We start from the raw sequence: 25509 nt of genomic DNA, 5'->3' as shown, positions 1-25509 counted from the left end.
AGGCTTTTTTCCCATTTTTTTCCAGGTTTCTTTTTGGGTTTTTTTAAGTGATGGTGCCTGGGGTTGTGAGGGTAGCCATGGGGACCTGGGGGTGCAAGTTGGGGGGTGAGGCAGCCATCAGGGGGCTGGGATGGGGCATGTGGGCCTTGCAGGTGGGGTGGTAGCCCCTGTAGGGGCAATTTGGCCCCTGTTGGGGGTCCCCACCCCTTGTGTGGGGACCATAGCCCTGTTTGGGGCCCGTAGTCCTTGTGTGGGGGGCTGAACCCCTTGTTGGGGGGGCCATAACTCCGATGTGGAGGCTATAGCCCCTGTAGGAGAGCAGCAAGATATTTATTCATGAATTCATGAAACATGCATTTAGAGTTCAATTTATTATTATGATGAGACATGCTTTAACACTGTAGATATATCTATAAAACATTGTCCAACTGATCGCTTTCTCTGTCTCTGTCTCTCTTTATAATGGTTTTTTGTTTTACTTGTAGAGGAACATGGATTTGGGGGTGTTTTACAGAGTGACTTTGGGATTTTTTTAATCAGGGATTTTTCAATTTTCCAATAGCGAAAACCAGAATTCCTGCTAGGACCCTGCCTGCTCAGAGCTGGCACCTTTGACCCAGCTGGCTGTGGCTGACCCCCTGGCCAGTTGGGGCCAGGAGGACAGGCTTTGACAGTTCAAAGCAGGCCACCACACCCAGAACATCTTTTGGGCGATAGCTGCCCAGATGGCCAGGCAGGGAGCACACATGGCAGTAGTGCTGCACAGAGGCCAACCCTGCAGCCACAGCCCACTAGCAGGTGGCCCAGAGGGGCAGATGCCTCTACTGGATGTGCAGTCCCCATCTGGGTCTGGCAGGTGTGCAGCAGGTCACAGTCAGGCAGCAGCCCCCACTGCAAGACTGCTGCAGTGGGTAGAGGGTGCAGGGAACTCTCAGGGCTGCTTCAGCAGTCCAGCTGGTACAAGGGGTAGTGTCCCCAGGTACCAATTGGCTGGACCCCAGAAGCTCCTGAGAGCTAGTAGCCCTGAGCTACTTGCCAGGGAAGCTTTTTATACTGCTGGGGACAGCACAGGTGCTGGCCCCAGGCTCTAGCTCCCCATGGCTGCAGACCTGGGAGGAGCCAGGCAGGGCTGTTTTGCCCCAAGTGGCACAATTTGCTGCAAAACAAAGTGCATGTCCAAGCATGTGCGCTGAGGCAAAAAGCCCCAGTGCAAATTTGCACCGCTTCTATTTGAGCTGCTGCAAGCGCACATGCTTGCATGTGTGGATGCACCCAACTGCTGCATAGTTTATGTGCATCTGAGCTGGCTTGAAACCATGGATTGGCAAAACCTGCCAAAGAAGCTGGGTAAACACTCAGGCAATTAATCTGTACTGAACTCTATACTGTCATGGCTGGAATCCTGCTGATATCTGTGCTAACTAATTTAAAATCTATCTTGGGTATATCTGATCTGTTCACCGCAGTCACAGCAGCAAATCATTCCCTTCCTGCCTAAAGGGCATATGAATACTTGATTTGTCAGGACTGACTATTCGGATTGTAAATATCTCTGGGACCAAGGGTATGTCTTGACGTACATTTGTACAGATCCTAAATCTGAAGAGGCTTTGATCTCAGCTTGAGCCTACAGCTGCTACTGAAATGCAAAAAAATAACACACTATGCTTTCTTCCCTGTCCTCAAGCACTAGGGTTCCTCCAATGTCCTAATACTACAGGTTCAGACTCATCAATCACTACAGATTTTAGGGGTATTAAGAACAGATGGTTGAAGACTATAAAGAAAGTACAATTTCTGACAGGGGTCCACTTCCAGATGGGTCATGTATACAGATTAACCATGCTGCAATAACTAATTATCCATTTGCAAACACAAATTCTGCTTCATTCTGAGACCGCTCCAGTCATATCACAAGCTGTTATTCATCTATCTCAACCTAGGATGATATGCAGTAAGTGTCACCCACATTTACTTGACCTTTGATTTGCCTAGTTTTATTCCCTGCCTAAATATGAGAGAGAGAGATTATATTTTTTTCCCTATGGACTTCCTAAAGTAAATTATTCCTTTTTCTAAATTAAATATCATATTTTCCACTGTAATAAAACAATGATCTAAGGAAGATCATATGTATGTCATTTGTATATTTTCTATTAAATGTTAAGAGTCACTATTTGAATTTTATGTATTGTGTCACCCTCTTGAACCAACTAGGGTAATGTAAAGGCTTTCTTCAGCAATCCCTTACAGTCAAGGATGATTGTCTTCCATAACTGTCTTATCTATGTGTCCAAAGATGGCTGATGAGGCCTATCTGGGATCAGATACCAGCTGTGCTAGTTCTACAGGAGTTAACAAGCATGAATGGCAAAAGTAGTTTACTTGCTGCCAGTACTGAATACTGTACTGCTTTAATACGTCTCTTACAGGAGATGAGTTAGGCATATTATAAGAAACTTCACTGTACCTGTCTTAGGAAAATATCAGTAGTGCCTGGAACACTAATAGAAAAAGTTCACTACAAATGTTATTTATATCTATGCCAGTACTTTTTGTCACTAGGCATAGTCAAAGTTCAGACAATTAAAATATTCCCAAGTTATTTTATCTGGAGTGGACTGTCCTCATTTGACCCTCAAACAGTTTTGGCTCACTCTTTGGCTAGCCTTTTTTGGACATGAACTCTCTGAAGGATTTAATAAGCTGTTGGATAGACATTTGGAGAATATCTTTCTAGTTTTCATACATAGATCTTGAATGAATCTGGAATGTATTCATGCCTTTCTTGAAAGTTTTATGCATTTTAAAAATAATGTTGTCAATATTATTTAATATAACTCAAATTTATTGTACAGAGCGTGTATTTGAAAATATTTGTTAAAACTGAGTGAAGGTCATATATATTCACCAGTTACTTGAGAGAAAAAACACCCCTTGAGTAATTTCCTCATCTCTCCCTACATACCACCCCTCCTATGCCTGCAGCAAAAAATACCAACCAACCAAACACCACAAATGTTTAAAAGGTTGGAAATTTAAGGTTAACTTTACATATCAAAACATTACATTTAGAGCTGCTTACAATACTATTCAACAGTTTTTTTGAGAAAATTTTACTGTTTTGCTTGTCCTTCACTTTGCTGGACACCTTCTTTCTGTAGGTCATATTTTGTTTAAAATTTGAAAACATTTTGATACAGGACTTTTTGATAAAGACCTTTGCAAAGTTTGCCTGATGTAAATGTGTATTGGTGGGTGTATTGACTGATTTGTTTGCTTGACTCCTAGTGTTGTTGGGGTTTTTTGTTTGTTAGTTTGTACATGTCTGAATAGGAAATCCAGCAAAAAATAGATCCTAGCCCAGGGGTCTGCAATGTTTTTGGCTGAAGTGCCAAAAACACCCCAACCCTGACCCATGCTCCAACTCAGTATGCCAGGGACAGACCACAGGGGAGTCTTGAGGGGCTTGATTCTTATTGCTGGTGGTAGCTGTATGTGTGCCTCTGGGTGAATGGCTTGGGAGGGGCCTGGGGCAATGTAAACCTGGCCCGTCCCCCATCTGCCCGGAGGCGGTGTGTGTGCAGCTGCGGCTGCCGTGGAACCCAGCCAAAGACTGTGGAGCCCAGTGCAGCTGTCTGCAGCCTTCCAGCTGCCTGCCACAGCTGGCCAAAATTCTAGGCAGCTGCAGCAGGTGGCTAACAAGTTGCAAACAGCTGCACTGAGCTCTGGAGCACCGGCACTAGCTCTGTCAGTGGTGGCTGCATGCGCACCTCTGGGCAGATGGCAGGAGAGGGGCCAGGGTTGTGCTGCCCCAGGCCTCTCCTCCACCATCCTCCTGGAGGCATGCATGGGCTATCTGCTCCGAGCACCCAGACTCTGTGCCCAGCAGCAGCTGCCCAGAGCCTGGGCCAGCTGTGGCATGCTAAACAAAATTACCTTGTGTGCCATGCTCTGGCACATGGGCCAGGAGTTGCTGACCCCTTCCTTAGCTTTTTGCAGACTGCTTAGCTGCAACGTAAGATCAAATTTGGGAAGTAACTGACTGACTTGGCTATAAGGGTAGGTATGCTTGCAGCTATGCTTGTGGTTGACCTCAGTAAGACCACAATTTCATTCCAGGTCTCAAATTTTAAATTACTTTCTTTCAAGGAAATAATTGTAATGATTATGCAGTTAATGCTTTTGCTTATTTGCTCATCTGTTTCTTATATTTTAATCATGTGAGTATGTGGTATATGTTTCTGAGGATAAATTTGCTTTTGGGTTCAAACAGTGCAGATCTGTCAAAAGTATTTTGTGCTTGGAATGACACAGACTGAGAGCCACGGGAGGAAAATAAATGGCTGCTGACAGACATAGGGGAAAAAAAGCACTTTACTGGAAGAGGCAGTGGGTTAGTTTGACCCAACTCCGCAGCCTCTGTATAGACTGTGCATTTCAGTGGGGCATTTTGGCTCTTTTCTCTAATAGTCAATTTGATCAGCTATCAGATAAAAGCACCAAAAAAGCCCAGCTAAAGCTCCCGATCCGATCTGTAAGCATGTCAAACCAACACGATGCCTGTTCTGGGCTTGCACTGGGCTTGGTGCAGGGACATGCTGAGGTTAAAGTGCTGTTTTGTTTTGTTTTGCTTTTTTATATCTGTAAGCAGCCTGAATGGCTTAGATTGGTGACTGGGTACTCTGTTTTTTTTGCAGGAAAGTCTGGAACATTGACACTGTTTAGATTCTTAGTGCTTCACTTCCCATAATGCCAAAATCCTGTGGAAAATCACCCATGTTTTGTAATGAAACCTTCTAAGCCTGTGTAACCTCACAGCTAGTCATTTTGTTTGAGTGAAAACAAACCACAGCTTCAGTTCTGCCTCCTGTTGGGGTTCTAAATTTTGGCAGTTTTTATCACTCACAGGAAAAATTCCTATGAATCACAAGTAAAACATCAAAGGAGCTGTTACTCCCAGTCTAGGATGATAGGAACTTTGTACAATCCTTAGGATACACAGTGAGACAATGCCCAGGTATGAACTGTTCTAGAAAAGCCTAAGTATTTATGCTTTACCTTTGGTATCTGGTCTTCCCAACTCTAACACCCTCCTTCTGTGTTCTACAGACAACTCCACTCCTTTCAAGACCTTTGTACAAATACCAGTTTAGATAATAAATAAATAAATATAAACCCAGTGCTCCCATCTTTCATCTGATTTGTACATGTACCACCAAATAGTTGGCAGTCTCCACTCAAGCAAGACCCAGGACTGGATAAATGGAGAGTAATGCTGGAGACAACTGGGGAGTAATGCCAGAGCTGGGTAATGAATGCCACACAGCACTTTCTCCCCCCTGGTGGCTTTCTCTCAGGCTACCACCCAGTTGTTCACTCACCCTGGCCTCCATATTCAGTTGTGTATTCCTCATACTAGCAAAATTCTACTGAATTAAATGGAAGGAATATAGAATCAGACCCCAAATCAGCTGAGAAACAGTAAACTCCTCAGTAAGCAATTACGTACTAGCATATTAGCTTACCAGCAAGGGAGGCAACTTACTTGATATGGAGGTATAAAGAGCAAAGGCCTTGAGGCTAGTCATTTCCTTTAACCGGGTTTCTTCCACACTGCTGTGAAAGATGTGTTCCCAGGCATAGAGTTTAAGGAGTTTAATGCCTCGAAGCATCTCATTTGTCTTCTTCAGCCTCTCATTGGAGTATTCCTGTATAAATATAAATTAACATACATGTACCTATAAATTAATTTTAAGAAGGGATCTATGTCACTGTGTAAGCTGCCTGCAGTCCTTAACACATCAGGTAATCAGTCAATAATATTTAGCTGCCTATTTAGATTTCCTCTTGTAGGGACAAAATGTTCTAATGCATCTAAGTGAAAGGCAGTGGCACCTGCACTCCTAAAAGCATAGTAATTATTGAAAATCCCATGACTAGATTGGCTTTTAATCACATCCAAGAGTTGGCATGACTTGTAGAGTGCAACACATTTGCTGGGATTTCCACTGTTTCAATATGTTTCCACTTAAAATAATTCTTAGTAATTGCTGACATAGAAATAAATAGTTTCAATTGTAGCTAACGGCCACAAAGGCTTTCATATAATAGACCAATACTGATGCATTTAACTGTATATGAATACTGTTTCTTGTGCCTTTTTTTCCAAGGGCAATCCATGGTTGCTCAGATACTACTGGGATGAGCCATCGTCTTATCTGCTATTTAGCTTAGGCTGCACCTGCTTCTTTCCCAGACCTGAGGAAGCACACTTTGTGCTTATCTTACATCTCTTCCAACTATACTGCACTAATAAAAGATATAACTAAAAAGGCCTTGCTTCTCATAAAGTAATCACTGTGGTTTGCACAGCTACACTGCCTTGGCTCTGGATCATACTAGAGGATTCTTCTTCCCCATATATTGCAGTGAGTTCCCTCTACAAGGCCCATTTACTTGGGTTGCATGTGTATGGAAGGAGCATTTGGTACTAATGGGCATTTATACACAGACCTTTTTGTCCCGTGATGTGCCGGAGCTCCGCTGAATTGAGTCTGCTCCACATGCGAGCTTATGCAAATTGCACTGCACTGTGTGCAGTTGTATAAGTGGAGAAATGCGCATCAGCGTGCAGAACATGATGGTGGTGCACTTTTGAACTAAAACACTTCCTATGTGTTTTAGTTCAAAGGTGTGCTGCTGCCATTTTCTCAGTGCTGACATGCATTTTGTCACTTACACAACTGGAAGTGATGCATCGATGAGTTCAACATAATGATCACTGACTTCACATAAATTTGTAAGACAGGAAAGGAGAACAATCAAACATGTTATTTGTTGTAAAGAGAAATAAATACCTGCTTAAATTTAAAATAAGATGTTTCTTTCCTAACTGAGATTATCACTTTCTTAACCTTCCTTTGATGTCCTTGAATGTTACAAATATATGACTGCCTTTGGTCAATGCCATATGCCTATCTTTAAGATCTAAATGCATATGTACACACGCCAGATTACATGTAGCATCTGAACATACTTACTAATGTGCTTCTCTGGGCCTGTGAAAGCTTTGTTGCCACAAAGTACTGGACAGGTGCAAGCACTATGATTACTACTGCTCCAATTAAGGCACTGATTCCAAGCAGATAGTACAGCAGAAGAACTCCTACAATAATCTGGCATGAGAAAAGGGGAGAAGACAAGGAATTACTTCATTCTGTGCATGAAAGGGGAATAACAGTACATGCACACAGTTGCAGCCCAGCCTGGCAGCATGGACAGCTGCGTGCAGCTGGTAAGTCTGGTGTGGGGGAAAGGAAGGGGCATGGGGGAGCGCAGAGCAATACCCCCTGCAGTGAGGGAGGGAGGGGGGCCAGGGCTGGGGCAGGCACTGCACATCCAGGGTGGGGCAGGCACGAGATGGAGCCATGGCTTGTCCAGGGGTGGTGGGGGGGAGAGGGCTGTTCCCACCACTTGCGTGGCTCACCTACTCATCCGGTGACTCCCACTGCTGCCCCGCTGCTCATTCGGGAGGGCATGAGGGGGAGGGGGCGTGTACCCCCAGATCTATGAGGAGTGGACCGTGGAGGCTACGGTGAAATTTGGGGTGGCTGCAGCCCCACCCCCACCCCTATAGCTCCTCTCCCAGTGCCACCACCACCTGCCCCGAGCACAGCACAGTGCAGCCCCTGGTTCCAGCTCACAGCTTCTGCCTAACCTGCCCTACACAGATCCAGGGGCACATGCCCCCCATGTCCTCCCGGACAGGTAGTGGGAGCAGCGGTGGGAGCCACCCCACCCCCCCAGACAAGCCACAGCTCCGTTCTGTGCCTGCCCTGCCCCAGGTGGACAGCACCTGCCCCAGCCCCACTCTGTCCCTCACCACAGGAGTCTTTGGACTACATCAGAAATCACGGCCCACCCCCCCATGACCCTTACCTCCCCTCTCCTCTTTCACCACAACAGACTTACCAGCTGCATGCAACTGCATTGGAAATCAGATTGGTATTGGCTGATATGCCTCCTTAAAAATTGGCTATTGGTATCTGCCCCCAAAATCTCCATCAGTGCACCTCTATTAGGAAGTCATGATGAAACTTTCTTTACTGCATGGGCTCCATATTATAAAAGCAGTCCACATAACAGTGTAGTGCTCGACAGCTTCTTCAACACAGCACACCCATTTTTCTTAACCCTCTTCAGTAAGTGTTTCTAGCCATGTCATTAACAGTTATTGGATATTTGTTTTAATTTGTTGATCAGCTGATATAATGTGTATTTTACTGGACTTGTACATACTTTCATTACAAACTTTTACTGACTTGAGCCTTTCTTATTAAGAGAAGAACTTAGTCTGATCCCAGTCTGTGATCTTTCAGTCTATGATGCATGAGAAAAATAAAAATGTAATTCACTGAGACTTATGCATGCATAAGGGCTGTAGCTTTTCATAATGGAAGCTAGCCTCAGTGGATACTAATATTATGGTAGATATTTTATTCATTTTGGCCTTAAAGCAGAGAACAGGGTATAATACTACACAGAGAGAACACTGAAGCCAAAATGCCAAGGCACATTTTCAGGTACCAAAAAATAAGGTACAAATTTTCTGGACAATTTACATGTTTTAAAACTTCTAACTCAAATAAACACCAGCTAGAAAAACTTCTTAGAAGCTGTTCACAGGATCCCGTGTGCCTAAAATACAGGACTCATATAGACTTTCAGAAACCGAAAGTGTACAGATAATCAGACTTTTTCTCCCAGAGTAAAAATGGCCACTCCGAATGAAAAATAACATGGGAACAACTGGGGTTAAATCACTCCCAGAGAGCTTCTCCTGGGATAGTGAATATTGTATGTGGTTATTGTGCCTTCCTTAAAAGAAAAGCCACTAAAGCAGGGGTGGGCAATTATTTGAGGTGGAGGGCCACTTACTGAGTTTTGGCAAGCCATCCAGGGCCGCATGACAGGCAGCCAGGGGCAGATAAATATTAATTTTCTAAATTTTTTAGGGGCCCCGCAGGCTGGATAGAATGGCCTGGCGGGCCACATCTGGCCCCCGGGCCGCATTTTGCCCACCCCTGCACTAAAGGCATAGTTGAAGGAAGAATACTTCTCTTGTCTACAGCCTGTGTATTTAGGGCAAAAATGCAGCAGGGATTGAAGAAGACAATGCTTTTTTAAGATACTATAAGCTACAAAGCAAACATATACTACAAAATAGATGTAACTCATTTGGCAAGAGCTTTCCAGTAACAAATATTAACTAGTATTATTCCAATATATAACAGTGAACAATTTGGATCACTGCCATTCTATCTACTCCAGATTATATGAACCCAAACCCTCAGATAAATCAGGATGCAGGACATTATATTGCACCATACTTTTTTTAAGTTACTGAAAGAAAAAAAAAACACCCTGGCAATTTCCTTAATACTTTGTCTATTGTTCTCTCTCTGTGGGTTCAGGCCTAATGCTTATACAAGAATAGAAGCTGTACCCCTCTATCTCGTCAGGCTTAAATATGCCTTAGGACAGCAGGATTGAGTTTATAGCTCTCACTCTTATTAATGGGATTTAGATGTGCATATGGAGGAGAGAAGAGAATCATTACTTTGATCATTAAAATATAGGCTTGCTTGGTAGGGTGATGTTTAAGACACCTTTGACCTCTATGCAACTTTCCACCTTCACTCCCCCCAATCAATCCTCTAATGCATCTTTGCTGATAATTTGAAGCATATTAAATGTAACAGGACAGACATCTTAACATTCATAGTACGTATTTAGCAAATATATGGCCTCATGGAACAAATACAAGGAATATGGTATGAACTGGGTGGAAATCCAGTTGAGACCAAAATACAAAAACTAATTGAGGTGGAGTGTCTATGAGGCTATCTGGCATCTGATTTAGGCCAGAAAATGTAACAGTTCATGAATCCAATGTAAAGGCAGGCAGCCTCTGCCCGATATCCCTCATAGACCTTCCCCAGCTGCCACCATTCTAAGCCCATGTGCTCTTAAGCTTTGCTGCGTCTCTGTAGGCTGCAGCGCTACCTCTTTCCTTGGCACCTCTGGCACATTTTTCTGAGCCTGGGCTGTATCTTTCCATCAAATAAAAGGGATCTCACAGCCCAGCTGGATGAGGCCTTCAAGAGCAGCGCTGACTCCTAATAGCTTGAGCCTACCCTTTCTCACAGCCCCAGTCCAATCTGAATCAGGGACACTTGACAGTTGGAGCAAACAGATATAGAGACTTTGTTAGAAACCGAAAAATCCATCATTCTTCAAACAAGAAATATCCAACTCTAGACAGGATAACACACGCCTAAAAATATTTCTTATTTTACCTTTCACATTTAAGTTTTCTTGGAATGAGACCCAGGGTCCTTTAAGTAATCCAGGATGCCCATTCCCTCCTGCACAATTTCTTCTCATTGTATCAAGCATACTATCTTTTTCTGACTAGACAGGCCCAGTTTCTTTCTTCTTGAGCTGGTTTTCCAGCTAAACAGAGCCCCTTCAGTATGATTACTCCCCCCCTGCTCTGCTCAAGTTTGTCTCTCTGTGTCGCTGTGTGATCCGACTCAAATCTCTCAGGGCACTTTTACACATGCTCTGGGGGTGGTGGTGGTGTGTGTGGGGGGGGAAGGAGGCTCTTTAATTCGAGTGGCTCTGAGAGCCGCTCTGATTAAAGATCCTCAGCATCTTGTGTATCAGTGTCCCTGTGCTTCAAAATGGCAGCAGGTGTGCTTGAACTAAAACTTGTTCGATGAGCATTAGTTCAAGTGCCCCCGCCACCATTTTGAAGTGCGGAGATGCTGATACATCAGACGCGGAGGCTGGTTGGAGCATGGTGATTACTGATGTGCTGGAATTATAGTGCGTTGGAGCAGCCTCTGTACTTGTGTACAGGCACCCTTAGGTTCTGCAATTTTTAAGATCCAATATTAAAACCTGGTCTTTTTTGGTTTTTTGCCTTCCACTGCCTGAATGCCAGCTCCTCCCAGAGAGGTCGGAGAAAATTTGTTCAGGCACTGACATTCATTCATAATTGATTTATTGAATGATAAATGCTCTTTCTGTTCATGAGATAAGGGACTATTAAGGAGTATGCAGTAATAGATAGTTATATGACGTAAGGATGCAGGCAGTTCACAAAGTCAAATTGTAACATTTCCAAAACTTATCACAGCCTCCATGCAAACAGCCCTACGCTTTGTGAATTATTGTCCCTGCCTCTATAGTTGTTAGGAGATCAGCTGGTTCTGGCAATAGAAGCCCCAGTCAAAGCAGAGGAAAAGGCAAAAAATTTAATTTGTTATCCATCTCTGGGTTCCTGTGGATACAAGTGCATACGGTTTTCTATCAGCTGTGGGAGCAGTAAACATCTGGGATAATACAGCCCTGTATTTTTCACTTGGGTAAAAATGTCATCCTTTTCATCATCTCTCCCATACTATGAGAAAAGGGGCAAACATTTTCAAGGCATGCATGGGACAAAAAAGCCTTTGTAATACAAGTACATGGAAGTTTATAACTGAAATGCATGCTGAAATACATCATGGTTTTTACAAGTCACTCACTCGTGAATAGGGCCTGATTTAAATAATGGGCCCAGTCACAGTGCAGTGGCTCCTTTAATCTTGGAGCCCCAAGCATCCCACCCCCACTGCTGATCAGCAAAGGGGCCCCCCATCAGTCTCACAGCTCATTCCTGATAGCCAGAAGGCTAAAACAGCAGTCTTAAGTATGCTATGGTTTTTGCCTCCCATCTGGTCAGCGGCAAGCAGTGGGAGGCAAAAACTACAGCATATGTAAAACTATCCCCTCCTGGCCATCAGGAACAAGTGGTGAGAGCTGGGGCTGACGGGCCAATCAGTGGCAGGGGGGTCACACAGGGGAACTCCAAAATTAAAGGAGCTATCACACCACAAGCTGGGCCCACAATTTAAACCAGGCCCTACTTACGAATAACTGAGTAAGTTAGCAGTGTTCTCAGCCAGCTCAAATATCATCTGGCACATTGAAATTCCCAAGCGTAATGATCACTTTTTTAAAAGAAAAAAAGTGAAACGAAACACTTCACTTGATTTCCCTTTAAAGCAAAATCTCAACGTTCTTTCTGCCCACAACTGGGATATTTTTCCTGATGAAAGATCTCATTGTTATGATTGATTTCTATTACAAATAAAAGAAATCTAGTGTCTTGAATATTTTATGAGGCTGACAAACAATTTATGCTAGTTATGGCTGGTTTTAGAGGCAAAGTATGTTTGTTAATTAAAAATATAAATTGTCACTTGTCAGTATCAGGCGTTTGAAGAAAATCTTGCATTTTCAATAGCTGCAATAGTGTCAAGGAAGGGCATTTATGGCAGAAAGGGAAAAAAGCCCTTAAAGGGTCCAATTCTGGTCCTCGGATTTAACCCAAAGTCCACTGATGTCAATGGGAGTCTTTACATTGACTCTAGTTACCTTGGATCAGGAACCTGCTAAAGGCAATGGCAGAACTGACTACAATAGGCAGAAGACAAGGTATAGATGCACCTTACAGACTAACTGAATCAGAGATGCATAAGCTTTCATGAGCCACAGTTCACTTCAAGATGCACCTCTACTTTGCCTTCTGCCTGACTTCATGCACGGATAGATCTTAGAAAAATGCATAAAACTGCATGATTAGGCTTGGCCAGGCGTGGGAAAAATATGGCCCATGGGCCAGATCCAGCCTGCCAGGCCATTCTATCCAGCCTGCAGGACCCCTAAAAAATTTTAAAAATATTTATCTGCTTCTGGCTGCCTATCAAAGAGGACAGGAGCCAGAGGTAGTAGGACCCAGGGGGAGCTGGCAGCAGGAGCCCAGCCCTGCCAACCCCCAGCCATTTCCCTGCTTCCTGCCCCTGCCCTGCTCCAGCACCACGTGGCTCCCGGCTACATGACTGGACCAGGGGTGTGTGCGTGTGTTTGCAGGTAGGGGCAGATTGTGTGTGTGTGTGTGTATGTGTAGGCAGGGGCAGAGCATATGTGTGCGTAGGCAGGGGTAGAGTGCATGTGTGTGTGTGTGTGTGTGTGTGTGTGTGTGTGTACACAGATGGCAGAGTGTGTGTGTGTTCATAGGGCTAGTTCCGCATGTACACCCCACCATACACATGCACCCCCCCACAGTGCCATATATGCAAACCCCATCCCTCCACACACTCCAGCCACCCTCCCCCGACACCTGCCCCCACAAACCCCATACCCACCCATACCCCACATATCCACACCCACACCCACATGCTCCCTCACACCACATACCCACACACCCACAACCCCCCACAAACCTATACCCACCCCCAAAGAATATACAAGCATAAGACTTCATTTTAAGCTATTGTGCAATCACCTCTATGTACCGTACACAAACACACGCAAACCAAGTCAAAAATATTTTTTGAAATCAAATTTATGAATGTTTTAAATGTTCATTTTTTAGAACATAATTTGGTATTTTTCTGGTTCCAAGATGATAAAACCCCTCATTGAAAGGAGTACCTCTGGGGGTAAGGGGAGGGACTTTTGATCCCAAGATGGCAGCCAGGGGGAGGGGCACCTGTCAAGGGGCGGGGCTTCCCATGCGGCCCTCGACAGCTTGCCAAAACTCAGTAAGCTGCCCTCTGCCCAAAACAATTGCCTGCCTGTAGGATAGACATTGACAAGGTTTGAATGCAGTGCATTTGTTTGTGTTTTACTAAGATAAATATATTTCACTGCATTTGAATGCACTACATTTGAAAACTTGCCTCAATCTATCCTAAGCATGCAATGCAACTGGCCCACTAAAAGGTATCACTCACAAAAATGCCTGCCTCTCACATATTTCCTGGACTATTACAGTATCACTCCAATGCTACCACATAAGCACTCATGTTTTCTAATCAAGGATGAATTAGACAATTCATAACACTGACTGATATGCTGAATAAATGACTCCAAAGTAAAAATTAACTTATTTAAAATAACTATAGAAGTTATTTAATATTGGATTAGCAGGCTCTTCAAAATTGATTAAAATGTTTATGCTGCATGATAAGGGAAAGGGCTGAACATAAGTGGGACAAAGCATCTTGGAAAAGAGCCTGTGTTTTTCCCCTGATTCAGAATGTACTTATTTCTATGGAATGCTGTATTCACCATGATACAAAACAACGATTTGTGACACGTTATGATTTTCTGTAGATCACTAGTATAACAGTGGATTGTAATGAGACATCATGGGTTTTAAACCATGCAGGGAACTTAGAACACTAGCTGATATTAATGGGCATGCTTCTCAGTTAAAAAAACTGTCTTTACAGAAACACTGCCTGGCTGAGCTGCAGCATGAACATGCAGGAGGTAAGGGCAAGAGCTTATGGGGATGGCTCAGAGGCTATTGGCCCTGGGCATGACCTAAAACTGCACCCTACTGGGATGGGTGGCCTGGTGGGATTCTTAGTGGCGTGGGAGCCCCCAGGAAATGCCAGGCCAGTTACCACCCTGGTGAAAGGTGGGCCGGGGCACCATAATAACCCCAGCTCCCACAACTGGGTGGGTAACCCCACAGTAGGGCTAAGAAGGTGGACCTGTGTGAGTGAGTGGGCTAGAGGCTCAGAAGCCTGACTTGAGGCACCCTCGACTGGTCAATGCTGGGGCCAGGACCAGAAGGGTCAAAAGGGCCAGGGGCCCACCATGAGGGATGCCCAGAGCCAAAGGCCTGGGGTTCTGACTGGCCTTGGTGGTGAGGCCAGGGCCTGTGTGGTTAAAGGTCCTTGGGGGGCCGTGCCCAAGAAGTGGAAGAGTGCAGGGAGTGAAGCAGGCCAGAATGAGGGCAGAGTAGGCCGCCTGATAGGAAGGATCCAGTTGGGGTCCAGACTGCAGGATTATGGGGCCCCGTGTGGGGCCAGAGATGCTAAGAACTGTGATGCCATCAGCGAGGCATGAGCTGTGGTGCTGGGGAGGTTTGGCGCTGCAGATAATGCCCCCTGGTGTTGGGGTGGGGAATGGGCAGCTTCCTGTGTTACACCATCAGTTTATGGAAACAACAGTCGTGGCAGGAGAGACTGGGCGGACTGCCTCATAGACACAGGTGAGCAGGCTGGCATGAAACCTGGCCCCGAGAGTTACCCCCTGTCACACAGTGCAATGTGGCCTTAGAATGTACAATAGGGGTGGGCAATTATTTGGGCCCAAGGATCACTTGGGGAGTTTTGGTGTGTTGTTGTGGGGGGGGGAGGGATGCTGACCCAACCTGCAACAGCTGACCAAAACTACCTAAGTAGCTCTGTCCCATGTTTGGCTGGGGCTGCAGGCAGGCAGAGAGAGGCCTCTGGGAGTGGGACAGGTGTCCAGGTCTGGGGGCAAGGGCCGTTATTGGGATTATGGGGCTGTGACAGTGCAGGGCCAGAGTCCAGGGCACAGCCATGATCCACTCCCTACATGCTGCCACCCATGGATCTGGAGCCTGTCACAGGGATGTGTGGACAGCAAATCATGGCTCTGCCCCAGGCCCCAGCCTCGTGCTGTCACTGCCCCATGATCCTGATCCCAGCTCTGGCCCCAGCCACCTGTCCCACTACTGGATGCTGCTCTCCACCTATCCGTGACCCTATTTCATCTGCCTGGATGCATGCCTTGGTCGTGTGAATTCCAGACTGGTCTCCTTGGGGACCCCACCCACCCACAAACTTCATCTGGCGCCCCTGGCTGTGAGTGTGGGGCATATGGGCCAGGGTGTCTGGGCAGCAGGGCTGAGTTTGGCAGCAGCAGCAGAGACTAGCAGCAACAGCTGGGGCTGCCAGGAAGTGAGTCTGGCCACCATGCTGACCCAGCATTATTGCGTGCCCAAGGGCAGGGAGACTGGCCACATATGCCATGACCTAGGCTGCCCCCCACCCCATGCCTTGGATGGGCAGGGCTGAAGGATCCACTGCAGGCAAAATAAAATTTCTTGGTGGGCCTGATCTGGCCTGCAGGCCATATTTTGACTACCCCTGATATATGGGGACCCTGATGTAGGCCTTGCATGAACAGACCAGAGCCAAGAAATGGGCAGTCATTTACAGTAGCAGAAATCAACATTAAAAAATAACAGCTAATATGATTGCATTTTTCTGCTCTTTCTACACAAGCCATTTCCTTTCTGTGCTGCCAGATGTTATTCTTAATTCTCATTCATTAACTAGACATGAGGTCTAATGCAATTCCCCATGGAATTAGTGGGAATTTTGCCACTGAGTCAGCCAGAATCATTCCTGCTCCAGCTCACGTCTTGACTTAGAGCAGCAATCTAACCCTCAATAATATTAAAATGATTACAGAATGGATAAGAAAACATATCAGATTTCAGATGTGCACACAGAAGTCTGAGCTTTCTCATAGTATTTCAAATAGAGGTGACTGGCTTACAAGTGAAGAAATAAAGTAGCTACACCCAGAGGAAATCACTCCTTTCTCTGTGTATAGTTATTCACTAACATTTTAGGATACACAAGCTAACATTGCTTAACACTTCTGCCTCTTCACCACTAAGTATAAAATATAGCTTCTGAAGAAAATTATGTGAAATGGATTCAGTAAATAATATGCTGCTTTTCTTCTTTAGATAATCATAGGATTATAGAATCATAGAAAATTAAGGTTGGAAGGGACCTCAAGAGGTCATCTAGTCCAACCCCCTGCTCAAAGCAGGACCATTGCCAACTAGATCATCCCAGCCAAGGCTTTATTTAGCTGGGTCTTAAAAACGTCCAAGGATGGAGAGTCCACAGCCTCTCTGGGTAACCTGTTCTAGTGTTTTACTACTCTCCTAGTGAGAAAATTCTTCCTAATATCTAAACCGTCATTGTTCCTTGTTTTATTTGCTACCACTGAGAACACTCTATCTCAATCCTCCTTTGAGTCCCCCTCCAGGTAGTTGAAGGCTGCTATTAAATTTCCTCTCGATCCTCTCTTCTCTAGACTAAATAATCCCACTTTTCTCAGCCTCTCCGCATAAAAAATGTGCTCCTGCCCCAGCCTCTGAACCATTTTCATTGCCCTTTGCTGGACTCTCTCCAATTTGTCCACATCCTTTTTGGACTGGAAGGCCGAAAAGGAACACATTTCTCCAGATGTGGCCTCACCAATGCTGAATAGAGGGGAATAATCACTTCCTTTGATCTGCTGGGAAGACTTCTACCAATGTAGTCCAGTATGCCATTAGCCTTTTTGGGAACAAGGATACACTGTTGGCTCATATTCAACTTATTGTCCACTGTAACCCCCACGTCCTTTTCTGCAGAGCTGCTGCCCAGACAGTCAGTCCCCAGCCTGTAGTCGTGCATGGGATTGTTCTGCCCTAAGTGCAGGACTTTGCAATTGTCTTTGTTGAAACTTATGAGACTTCTTTTGGTCCAATCCTCCAATTTGTCTAGGTCACTCTCAATCCTAGCCCTACCCTCCATCATATCTACTACTCCCTGCAGCTTGGTGTCAGCTACAAACTTGCTGAGGGTGCACACTATGCCAATTTCCAGGTTGCTGATGAAGAAATTGAACAAAACCTTCCTCAGGACTGACCCCTGAGGCACTCCACTTGATACCAGCTGTCAACTGGACATAGCCGTTGATTATTACTCTCTGAGTCTGATGCTCCAGCCAGTTTTTTTTATTCACCTTACAGTCCATTCATCCAGCCTGTACTTCCTTAGATTTCCTGCAAGAATGTTGTGGGGGACCGTATCCAAACTTTGCTAAAAATCAAGGTACACCGTATCCACTGCTGTCCCCACATTTAGAGAGCCAGTCTCCTCATGGTCAGGCAAGACTTGCCTTTGGCTGAATCCATGCTGACTGTTCCTAATCACCTTCTTGTCCAAGTGCTTAGAAATGGATACCTTGAGTATCTGCTCTATGATTTTTCTAGGGACTGAAGTGATGTTGACCAGTCTGTGGTTCTCTGGATCCTCCTTTTTCTCTTTCTTAAATATGGGCACTATGGTTTTTTCAATCCAATCATCTGGGACCTCTCCATGAATTTCCAAAGACGATGGTTAACAGCTCTGAAATCACATCAGCCAACTCCCCCAGCACCCTTAGGTGCATCCTATACCCATGGACTGGTATATGTCCATCTTTTCTAAATAGACCCTAACCTGTTCTTTCACCACCGTTGGCAGCTCACCTCCTCCCCAAACTGTGCTGCCAGGTGCACTAGTCTGGGAGCTGACCTTGCTTGTGAAGACTGAGGTGAAAAAAGACATTGAGTACTTCAGCCTTTTCCATATCCTGTCTCACAAGATTGCCTCCCCATTCAGTAAGGGGCCCTCACTTTCCCTGATCTTCCTTTTGTTGTTGACATACTTGTAGAAACCCTTCTTGTTATCCTTCATGTCTCTTGGTAGCTGCAAATCAAATAGGAGCAAGTACATTTAAATTCTGCTGCTTTTTAAAAAATATTTGACAGGTGAGGCTACAGCAGAAAGTAGCTCAAAAAGCAAAAGGGATAACAGGCCAATTGGTGTACATCTATCACAGGAAACTATTGTTTCCTTACAGAGGCGCTGTAGTAGTGTTAACTTCTCAAAAAAATTCTCAGTGAGAGTGGGGGAGGCTCTATATTTTTGGTTGAACTGTTGACCCTTCCAGGCTAAGTAATTTGCACTTTCCCACTGTTTCACTGGGCTAAACATCTGGGGATTTTTGTGTTTTCTCATCTTAAATCCCTGATGCAGGCACATCTGATTTTCCTGGGCCCTACACATGCAGAAAGGTTGCAAAATTGAATAATTGTTCTAGCCAGTGACTGCAGCAGTACTGTTCAAATGAGAAAAGGAGACTGAAGAGTACAGATGGATATTTATATTGATCAGGTTAAGGCGGATAAAGTGGCAGACAGATTTCATGTGCCAGGTGAAGCTGGAAAATCTCTGGGAGTATGACTGTAAGTGGTTTTGCCACCAATTAAAGTGTCACGGGCTAGGTACAGACACTGCACTTGTACTGGTATAAGTGACTGAAACCAGTCTATACTTGTAACAGAACAGTTCAGCGCACACAGACTGCTTTAAAAATGGCAGAACCCAGTCTAAGACTTGCCCCCTCCCCCTGCCCTACCCAAGGGTGAACGTGCATTGTGTTTTTATACTGCTTACAGAAAACTGCCTAACCTAGATCAAGTTTTTTGGTTCGAGTTGATATCATATTTAGAGGTGAGACCTCTAAATATGCTTGATGGTTTAGCAAGCTTTCGGATAACACAGTATCCTTTTTTTTGTGGGTTATGGTATGGGTACCTGGTACGGTTGGGATTTAGACATACCAAGTATCCATACCATAACCCACAAAAATGTTCTTTCCTTCCCCTCCTCCCCTCACGTGAAATGTATGATTGGCCTCAGAGCAGTTCAATTGCCTTATCCACTTGCACAGACTACCGACTGATTCCCCAGTACACACAGGGGAGACACCCCCTTTTGCACTCCACTTAGCTTGAAAAAGGTTACTGTGTTATCATCAGCCCACCTCCAAGTTGGTCTAATAAAAGGTATCGACTCAAACCAAAAGACTCTGCCTATCATATAGCCCTAGACCAATATGGCTGAGCCCAAACGAAAACTCCCTAACTGAGATCAATTCAATTTCAGGCTTTCTGAAGTCTGCACCTCGCCTGGATGTTCAAGTCACTTTCATAGAAATGAGGCATATGCACTTATGTAAAATAAAAGCCCCAACCACCTGAAACGATTAGTACCACAAAAATCTAGTGTAAACTTTGGGCTATGCTCAATGCTGTTACCGATTATGTGAAATGGGGAGGCAGAACAAAGAAGTTCTTTAGGTGAGACTGCATTTTCTGTTCTTTAGGTAAAAACAGCTGTTTTTTTCCAGCTTCATAAAAGCACTGAATTATGACTAAATTACTTTGACAATGTAATACTGAATAGTATATTTTATATTTGCTCATAGATTAAGGGTATGTATTAAATCTCAGTTGCTGATTCTAATGCTTGTCCTCTGAAGATATTACACCCAGGCTTGAAAGCAGATTCTCACATCAATTTGAAGATGGACAATGCAGCTCCGCTCTTAATCTGCTGTTTGAAAAGGAAAACAAAGCAGACTGACTTTTAGCTGGGCTCTTTCGCAATTGAAGAACTTAGAAAATCTCTTAGAGTGCCTCTTTTAATCTTAGGGATGTATTTGGTAGCCCTGTTGGTCTGAGACAAAAAGAAATGCAAAACCTTTTTGTCTCAGACCAACACGGATACCAAATACATCCCTGAAGCATAAAAGATGCCATATTTTAGCCATTTTTGGAAATATAAGCTTCACTGCTGAACAAGAAGGAAAGCTTTTTTTGAGCCTCCTTGCCTTCCTGACATCTGACACCTCCAGAGATGAGAGCAGCCTTATCTGCACATTGAGGAGCAACTCACGCAAGACTCTCAGACCCAGGGGAACAGACATCCAGCCTCAAAATTCCCCTGTGCAAAATGAAGTTTATTTTCTACCTAAGAGGATTTTTACCATCTTGGATTTGTCCTCAGTCTGAAGAAGGGTGCAAGCCCAAAAGCTTGCAAAGACAGATAATTTTTTTTTGCAATTTCTTAGTTGGTCTAATAAAAGGTACCATCTTTCAATCTTAAATGTTTCAATCATTTTCCTTGTAATGTATCTTTATTATATCTTGCTAGAGGAATATGGGCTCCACAAAACAAGGTTGTTTTAAAATGTAGATATCACACATTTACACTGTAGTGAGTGGTGCTAACAATCAATATCAGGGTTTTTAAATTCTTAAGCAGTGTTAAGAATATACCAGTGAATTCTTAAACAGTATATCCAGATATACCCAACAGAAGGATTTGCCATTTGCATTTATCAAGTCACTGTGACAATACTATTACTTATGACATACCACTGTGACAATACTGTTATTTATTAGTAATGCAGACTCATGTTTTCAGATTCAGAATACAGTACTCATAAAGGGCCCTCTGATGCAGCACTGATTTGCCAAGTGATATGCTCCTATTTCCAGTACATTATACTTATTTTATAAAGAACTGCTTGGCTGAACTTCATTTACTCTGTGAGCAGCCAGATTTCATATTTCATAGTTCATGTTGGACTACAGACCAGATGAGAGAGGCAGAGAGCAGATGGTGGGTCACGGAGGGGGTGGGGTGTGAAATTTTATTTAAGGTACCTAGAGTGAAAAAGGCGAGAGGCAGAACCAGGTGGCAATCATTCTGCAAGGGGAAGGAAGGTGGGGGGAACACCAAAAAAACTTGGTTTTTCAAAAATTTCCCATCCCACATCAACACCAACCCAAGACCCTTTCAGAGCTTTTTCACAGAAGGTGTGGGTATGGACAGAAATGAGAGAACAGCCAATAGTCCAGTGACTGTGTCAGTTGACTGGCATGTAGAAGGTGAAGGTGAAGATCCTTATAGACCAACCAGGATAGAGCGAGGTAGTTAGCTGTGTCAGTCTGAAATAAGGCAGAAAATAGGGTAGATTCATACCTAATAGACTGTAACTAAATCAGAGATGTATACCATGAGGTTTCATGAATTTGAGCTCACTTCATCAGATGCAGCATCTGATAAGCTGAGGCTCATGAAAGGTCATGCTATATATCTCTTGTTTAGTTATTCTATGAAGTGCAAATGTATCCTCTCTCCTGCCTAACTTCAGACTAAAAACAGCTCACAACTTCTCTCTAGGCATGTCTACACATGTATTAACGCACCATAGGTACTGCACATTAAGTTTAGTGCCTGTAATAAGCTGTAACCAGAGCTACTGCTCAGTAGCACTGGTGCACACCATTTTAGTGATGCCAACATACAGTAGACTAATTGTGCATTAGCATAATAGCAGGGCTTTTGCCCCGACACACTAAAATACAGTAGAATTAGTCTACTGTGCATTTAGTGCCTTGTGTAGATGTGCCCTCTAACTTACATAGCAGGAACTTGAGCATGGGCCTCCAGCATCCCAGGTGAGCATCTCACACTCAGGTGAGTCAGTTTTTCAAACATTTCCCCTCTCTCTCCAATCCAGCAAATACTTAATTTAATTGCACAAAGTGGAACATTTAATTGTACAACATGGATTTCTTATTTTCCAACAAGGGTAGAATAGCCTCTACCCGATGGTTTGGGGGCTCACCTGGAATGCTGAAAAGAGGTTCAGGGCCACACTTTGCCTCATTTAGATTAGAGACTTTAATCTCTTTCCCACATCCCAGGAGAATACCCTAATCGCAGGACTACTAGTTATTTTGGAACATTCAGCCAGTCAGTGTCATTTTGATCAGAAATTCCTTCCTTTATCTTAGTAAAAAATAGTACATATGTTTCCACAGAGTTCTGTGTTTGATAAAACAACATTTTATGACTAAGAATTGCTTCATCAGAAGGTTTCTAATCAGCTTTAGTAAAAAGGACCATGAAAAAGGGGAAGAAACTGCGTATGAGGAAACAGAACCATAAATGACTAAACTAAAAGACTTCAGTAAACACACTGAGCTGTACATTTTATCAATGGTGGTGCAGGGACTTTGAAAACAGAGCTGGAACATCCTAAAGAATGATGAAACCTTTCACCTTCAGTCTGTAAACTGTTTAATTTTTTTTTGTTATACATATTCAGTATTAATGTTATTGTTTAGGTTAAGTCAGACCCTATTGATCTCCCTAGTATTATTAACAAGAGTAAAAACTGTAAATATATATCAAAACTGAAAGACATTTCTGGGAATAGGTGAATGTAAGAGACTCTAGAAAGAAGCATCAAAATGCTGGTTCTTTTCAGGCAGTTATCACGGTTAAAAAAAGAAAAAAAAGAAAAAAAAGTATGATCCTATCCAAGGCCATGTTCAGATGAGCATGGACATTTGGTTCCCCAGGGACCTTCTTGCCCCTGGAGAATGCCCATGCCATGTGCCCTCTGGTGCAGAGCAGTTTACCTCGCATGGGGTAAGGGAAGCTGGGTCCAGCAACTGTGCTAGTGCCAGCAGCCTTACCTGAGGTCCTGAGGGCCTGGCTGGCAGCCACAGAGTGGCCCCAGTGGGTCAGGCTCCAGTTTTGGGCAGCATGTGCTGCAGCCACGTGCACCATCCTTTTTTTTTCCCCCAAGCAGATTTTTTTGACCCTGGGACCTCCTGGGGTAAAAAATCCTCCTGCATTGCAGGGTAGCAGTACTGGAAACACCTGAATGTGTGGTGTGTGATGCCCTAGATGGGTTTGTGACACCACCACGCTCATCTGGATGCTGCCTAAGAAAGTATTAGCAGTCCCCAATTGACAAAAGTCCATGACTAACATAGCTGAGAAGTCAAGAATTTGGTCTGTATTAAAAGATGTTAGATGGGAGATTTATATAATGTCTTCCCTATAAAAGACCTCAGTTGACCATTGTCATGAGAATTAACAGTCAGTACAAGTATTTAAAATATATATTTAAATGCAGTATGGAAAAAGTAAGAAACCCTAGGTATTCCTAAGTATAAAAGGTCTGTTCTTAGACTCCTTGGGCACATCCCCACATTCAGGGCCATGGACATGCAGCAGCAAAAATAGTAGTGGTTCAAATGTGTGCTGCTACTTTTTGCCATAGTGCACTCCACTGCACATGCATGTTGGTGTGTGGTAAATTGCCCTGCTTCAGGGAAACTGACTTTTCTCCACTTTTCCCAGCTTAAAAAGGCATGCTGGAGGACTGCAAGACCTGAAGGACAACTAAAGAAATGCAGACGCTCTGGCCAGCAGCCACTCTGGGGGAGGACCAAGCCTCTGTGTGTGCCAACACACACTCCTTTCACAAGTGCATTGATGCTTTTTTTGTGTGTTTGGGGGTTTTTTGCTACCGGGAATTCCTGGTAGCAAAATTTTCCCCTATGCTGTAAATCTGCAGTGCAGGGCATGTTTTAATGTTCTGGGCATGTGGTTTGTGGCACCACAAACCACACGCAGTGAACATTTAAACATGCCTTCCATTGCAAATCTGTAACACGGGGCCAAAATTTGCTACCAGGATTTGCTGGTAGCAAAAAAATAAAAATCAACCAGCCCCCTCCCAGCCCACCCCCAAAAAAACAGCAAAAAACCCCAAACCTCAACCCCCCCCAACCCTGGTACAAAAACTGACACAACACATGTATAATAAGTGTGCATGCGCACACACAGAGGCTGGGCCATCCAGAGCAATGCTCGGACTTCTGGTCAGGCCACTGTGCTCCCCAACCAGTGCCCCTGCTGTCCCTGGCTGCCAGGTAAGACTGCTGAGGCCAATACCAGTGCTGACCCCAGCTTCCAGCTCTCCTTGGCTGAAGAGCTGGGAGGAGAAGCACACGTACAGGGGTGTGCACTGTGGCAATTTGTGCTGCTGTAAGTGCACGCCCCTGAATGTCTCAATGCAGCCCTTGGGTCTATATGGAAGTTCATCAGGCTTTGAAAGTGACAGCAGGATTGAGTCCAAAATAATTACAGTCAAGATACTGGAGTATATGACGCTATAAAAAAAGGGAAACTCTCTTTAATTCTTGGTCTAATATTAATAATGCTTACATTTGTTAAGACTTTCCCTACCTTTTCAGTAAGATTCACAAGACAGCAGTCACTATTGGGTTAAGCACATTAATAAAAAAAGGAACATCTCAACTTTCTTACCTGCACTGGCATAGCCCAAAGGTTAGGGCAGAGGAAGAAGAACCACATCAGTTGATTTGTATCTATGGCAACCAGGTTACAGATCTGGCCTGCAGTCATTTCCCCCATAGACATGTTTGAAGTTGAGAGCTGCATAATCTTATTGTATATTTTTGTCTGAAAATTAGTAAAAAAGTGAAGGTTCGTGAATACACCTACACAAGGTCTCCAGTTATAAATAGAAGTTACCCAATGCTGTACGCCCTGAGTAACCAACATTCAATGGGAATATTGATTCTGCAAAGCACTTTGCTCAAAAAAATATCTGACAAGGATATTGCAAATCAATCAGCACCCTTCCTTTTCCTGTCTCCAATATGTTTGCTAGGAATTCCTACTAAAATGATAACACTTTTGCCTAGCTATCTAGACAATTGTTTAACACAGTATAAGCTTTACTTGTATCAAACATTGTGGTTAGAAGTGTTTCATAGGTTCTTAATTCTTCTGCAATTTTGCAGTTTTTTTAGTGCATTTTCAACCTGATTCTGGGTAGCTGTATTTGAAGTGCCTTTCATAACTATTGGTGTCTTTGGGGCCAACTGAAAACACAGTGGCAAAACACATCACAGCTGGCAGCAGAACTGGTAAACGTCAAACACTTGCAATTTCCTTTCCTATGTTATGTCAAAATGTTGGTTTCTAAGACATTTTCTATCAGCACTAATGAGAGAGGGGCTAATACCCCTGCTAACCAGATGGGGCAACTGACAACTGACGCCCAGGAAAAAGCCAACCTATTAAATAGGTACTTTGCATCAGTCTTTCATCAGTCCCA

General features: G+C 44.1%; 1 protein-coding gene across 4 annotated transcripts in view; it reads right to left on the bottom strand.

Annotated features, from left to right (window-relative positions):
* Positions 1 to 25509, bottom strand: part of ABCC8 (ATP binding cassette subfamily C member 8) — a 147904-nt gene that overhangs the window by 82122 nt on the left and 40273 nt on the right. For all 4 annotated transcript variants that reach the window (XM_019552028.1, XM_019552029.1, XM_019552031.1 and 1 more), the window contains 3 exons: positions 24693 to 24848; positions 7044 to 7178; positions 5549 to 5711 (listed from right to left, as the gene is read on the bottom strand). In XM_019552028.1, coding sequence (XP_019407573.1) covers positions 5549 to 5711; positions 7044 to 7178; positions 24693 to 24848 — 454 coding nt within the window. The remainder of the gene's footprint in view (positions 1 to 5548; positions 5712 to 7043; positions 7179 to 24692; positions 24849 to 25509) is intronic.

The sequence above is a fragment of the Crocodylus porosus genome, unplaced genomic scaffold, assembly GCF_001723895.1.
Source record: "Crocodylus porosus isolate Cpor-Errol unplaced genomic scaffold, CroPor_comp1, whole genome shotgun sequence".
Lineage (NCBI taxonomy): Eukaryota > Metazoa > Chordata > Crocodylia > Crocodylidae > Crocodylus > Crocodylus porosus.
This window is presented reverse-complemented; position numbering and strand designations above follow the sequence as displayed.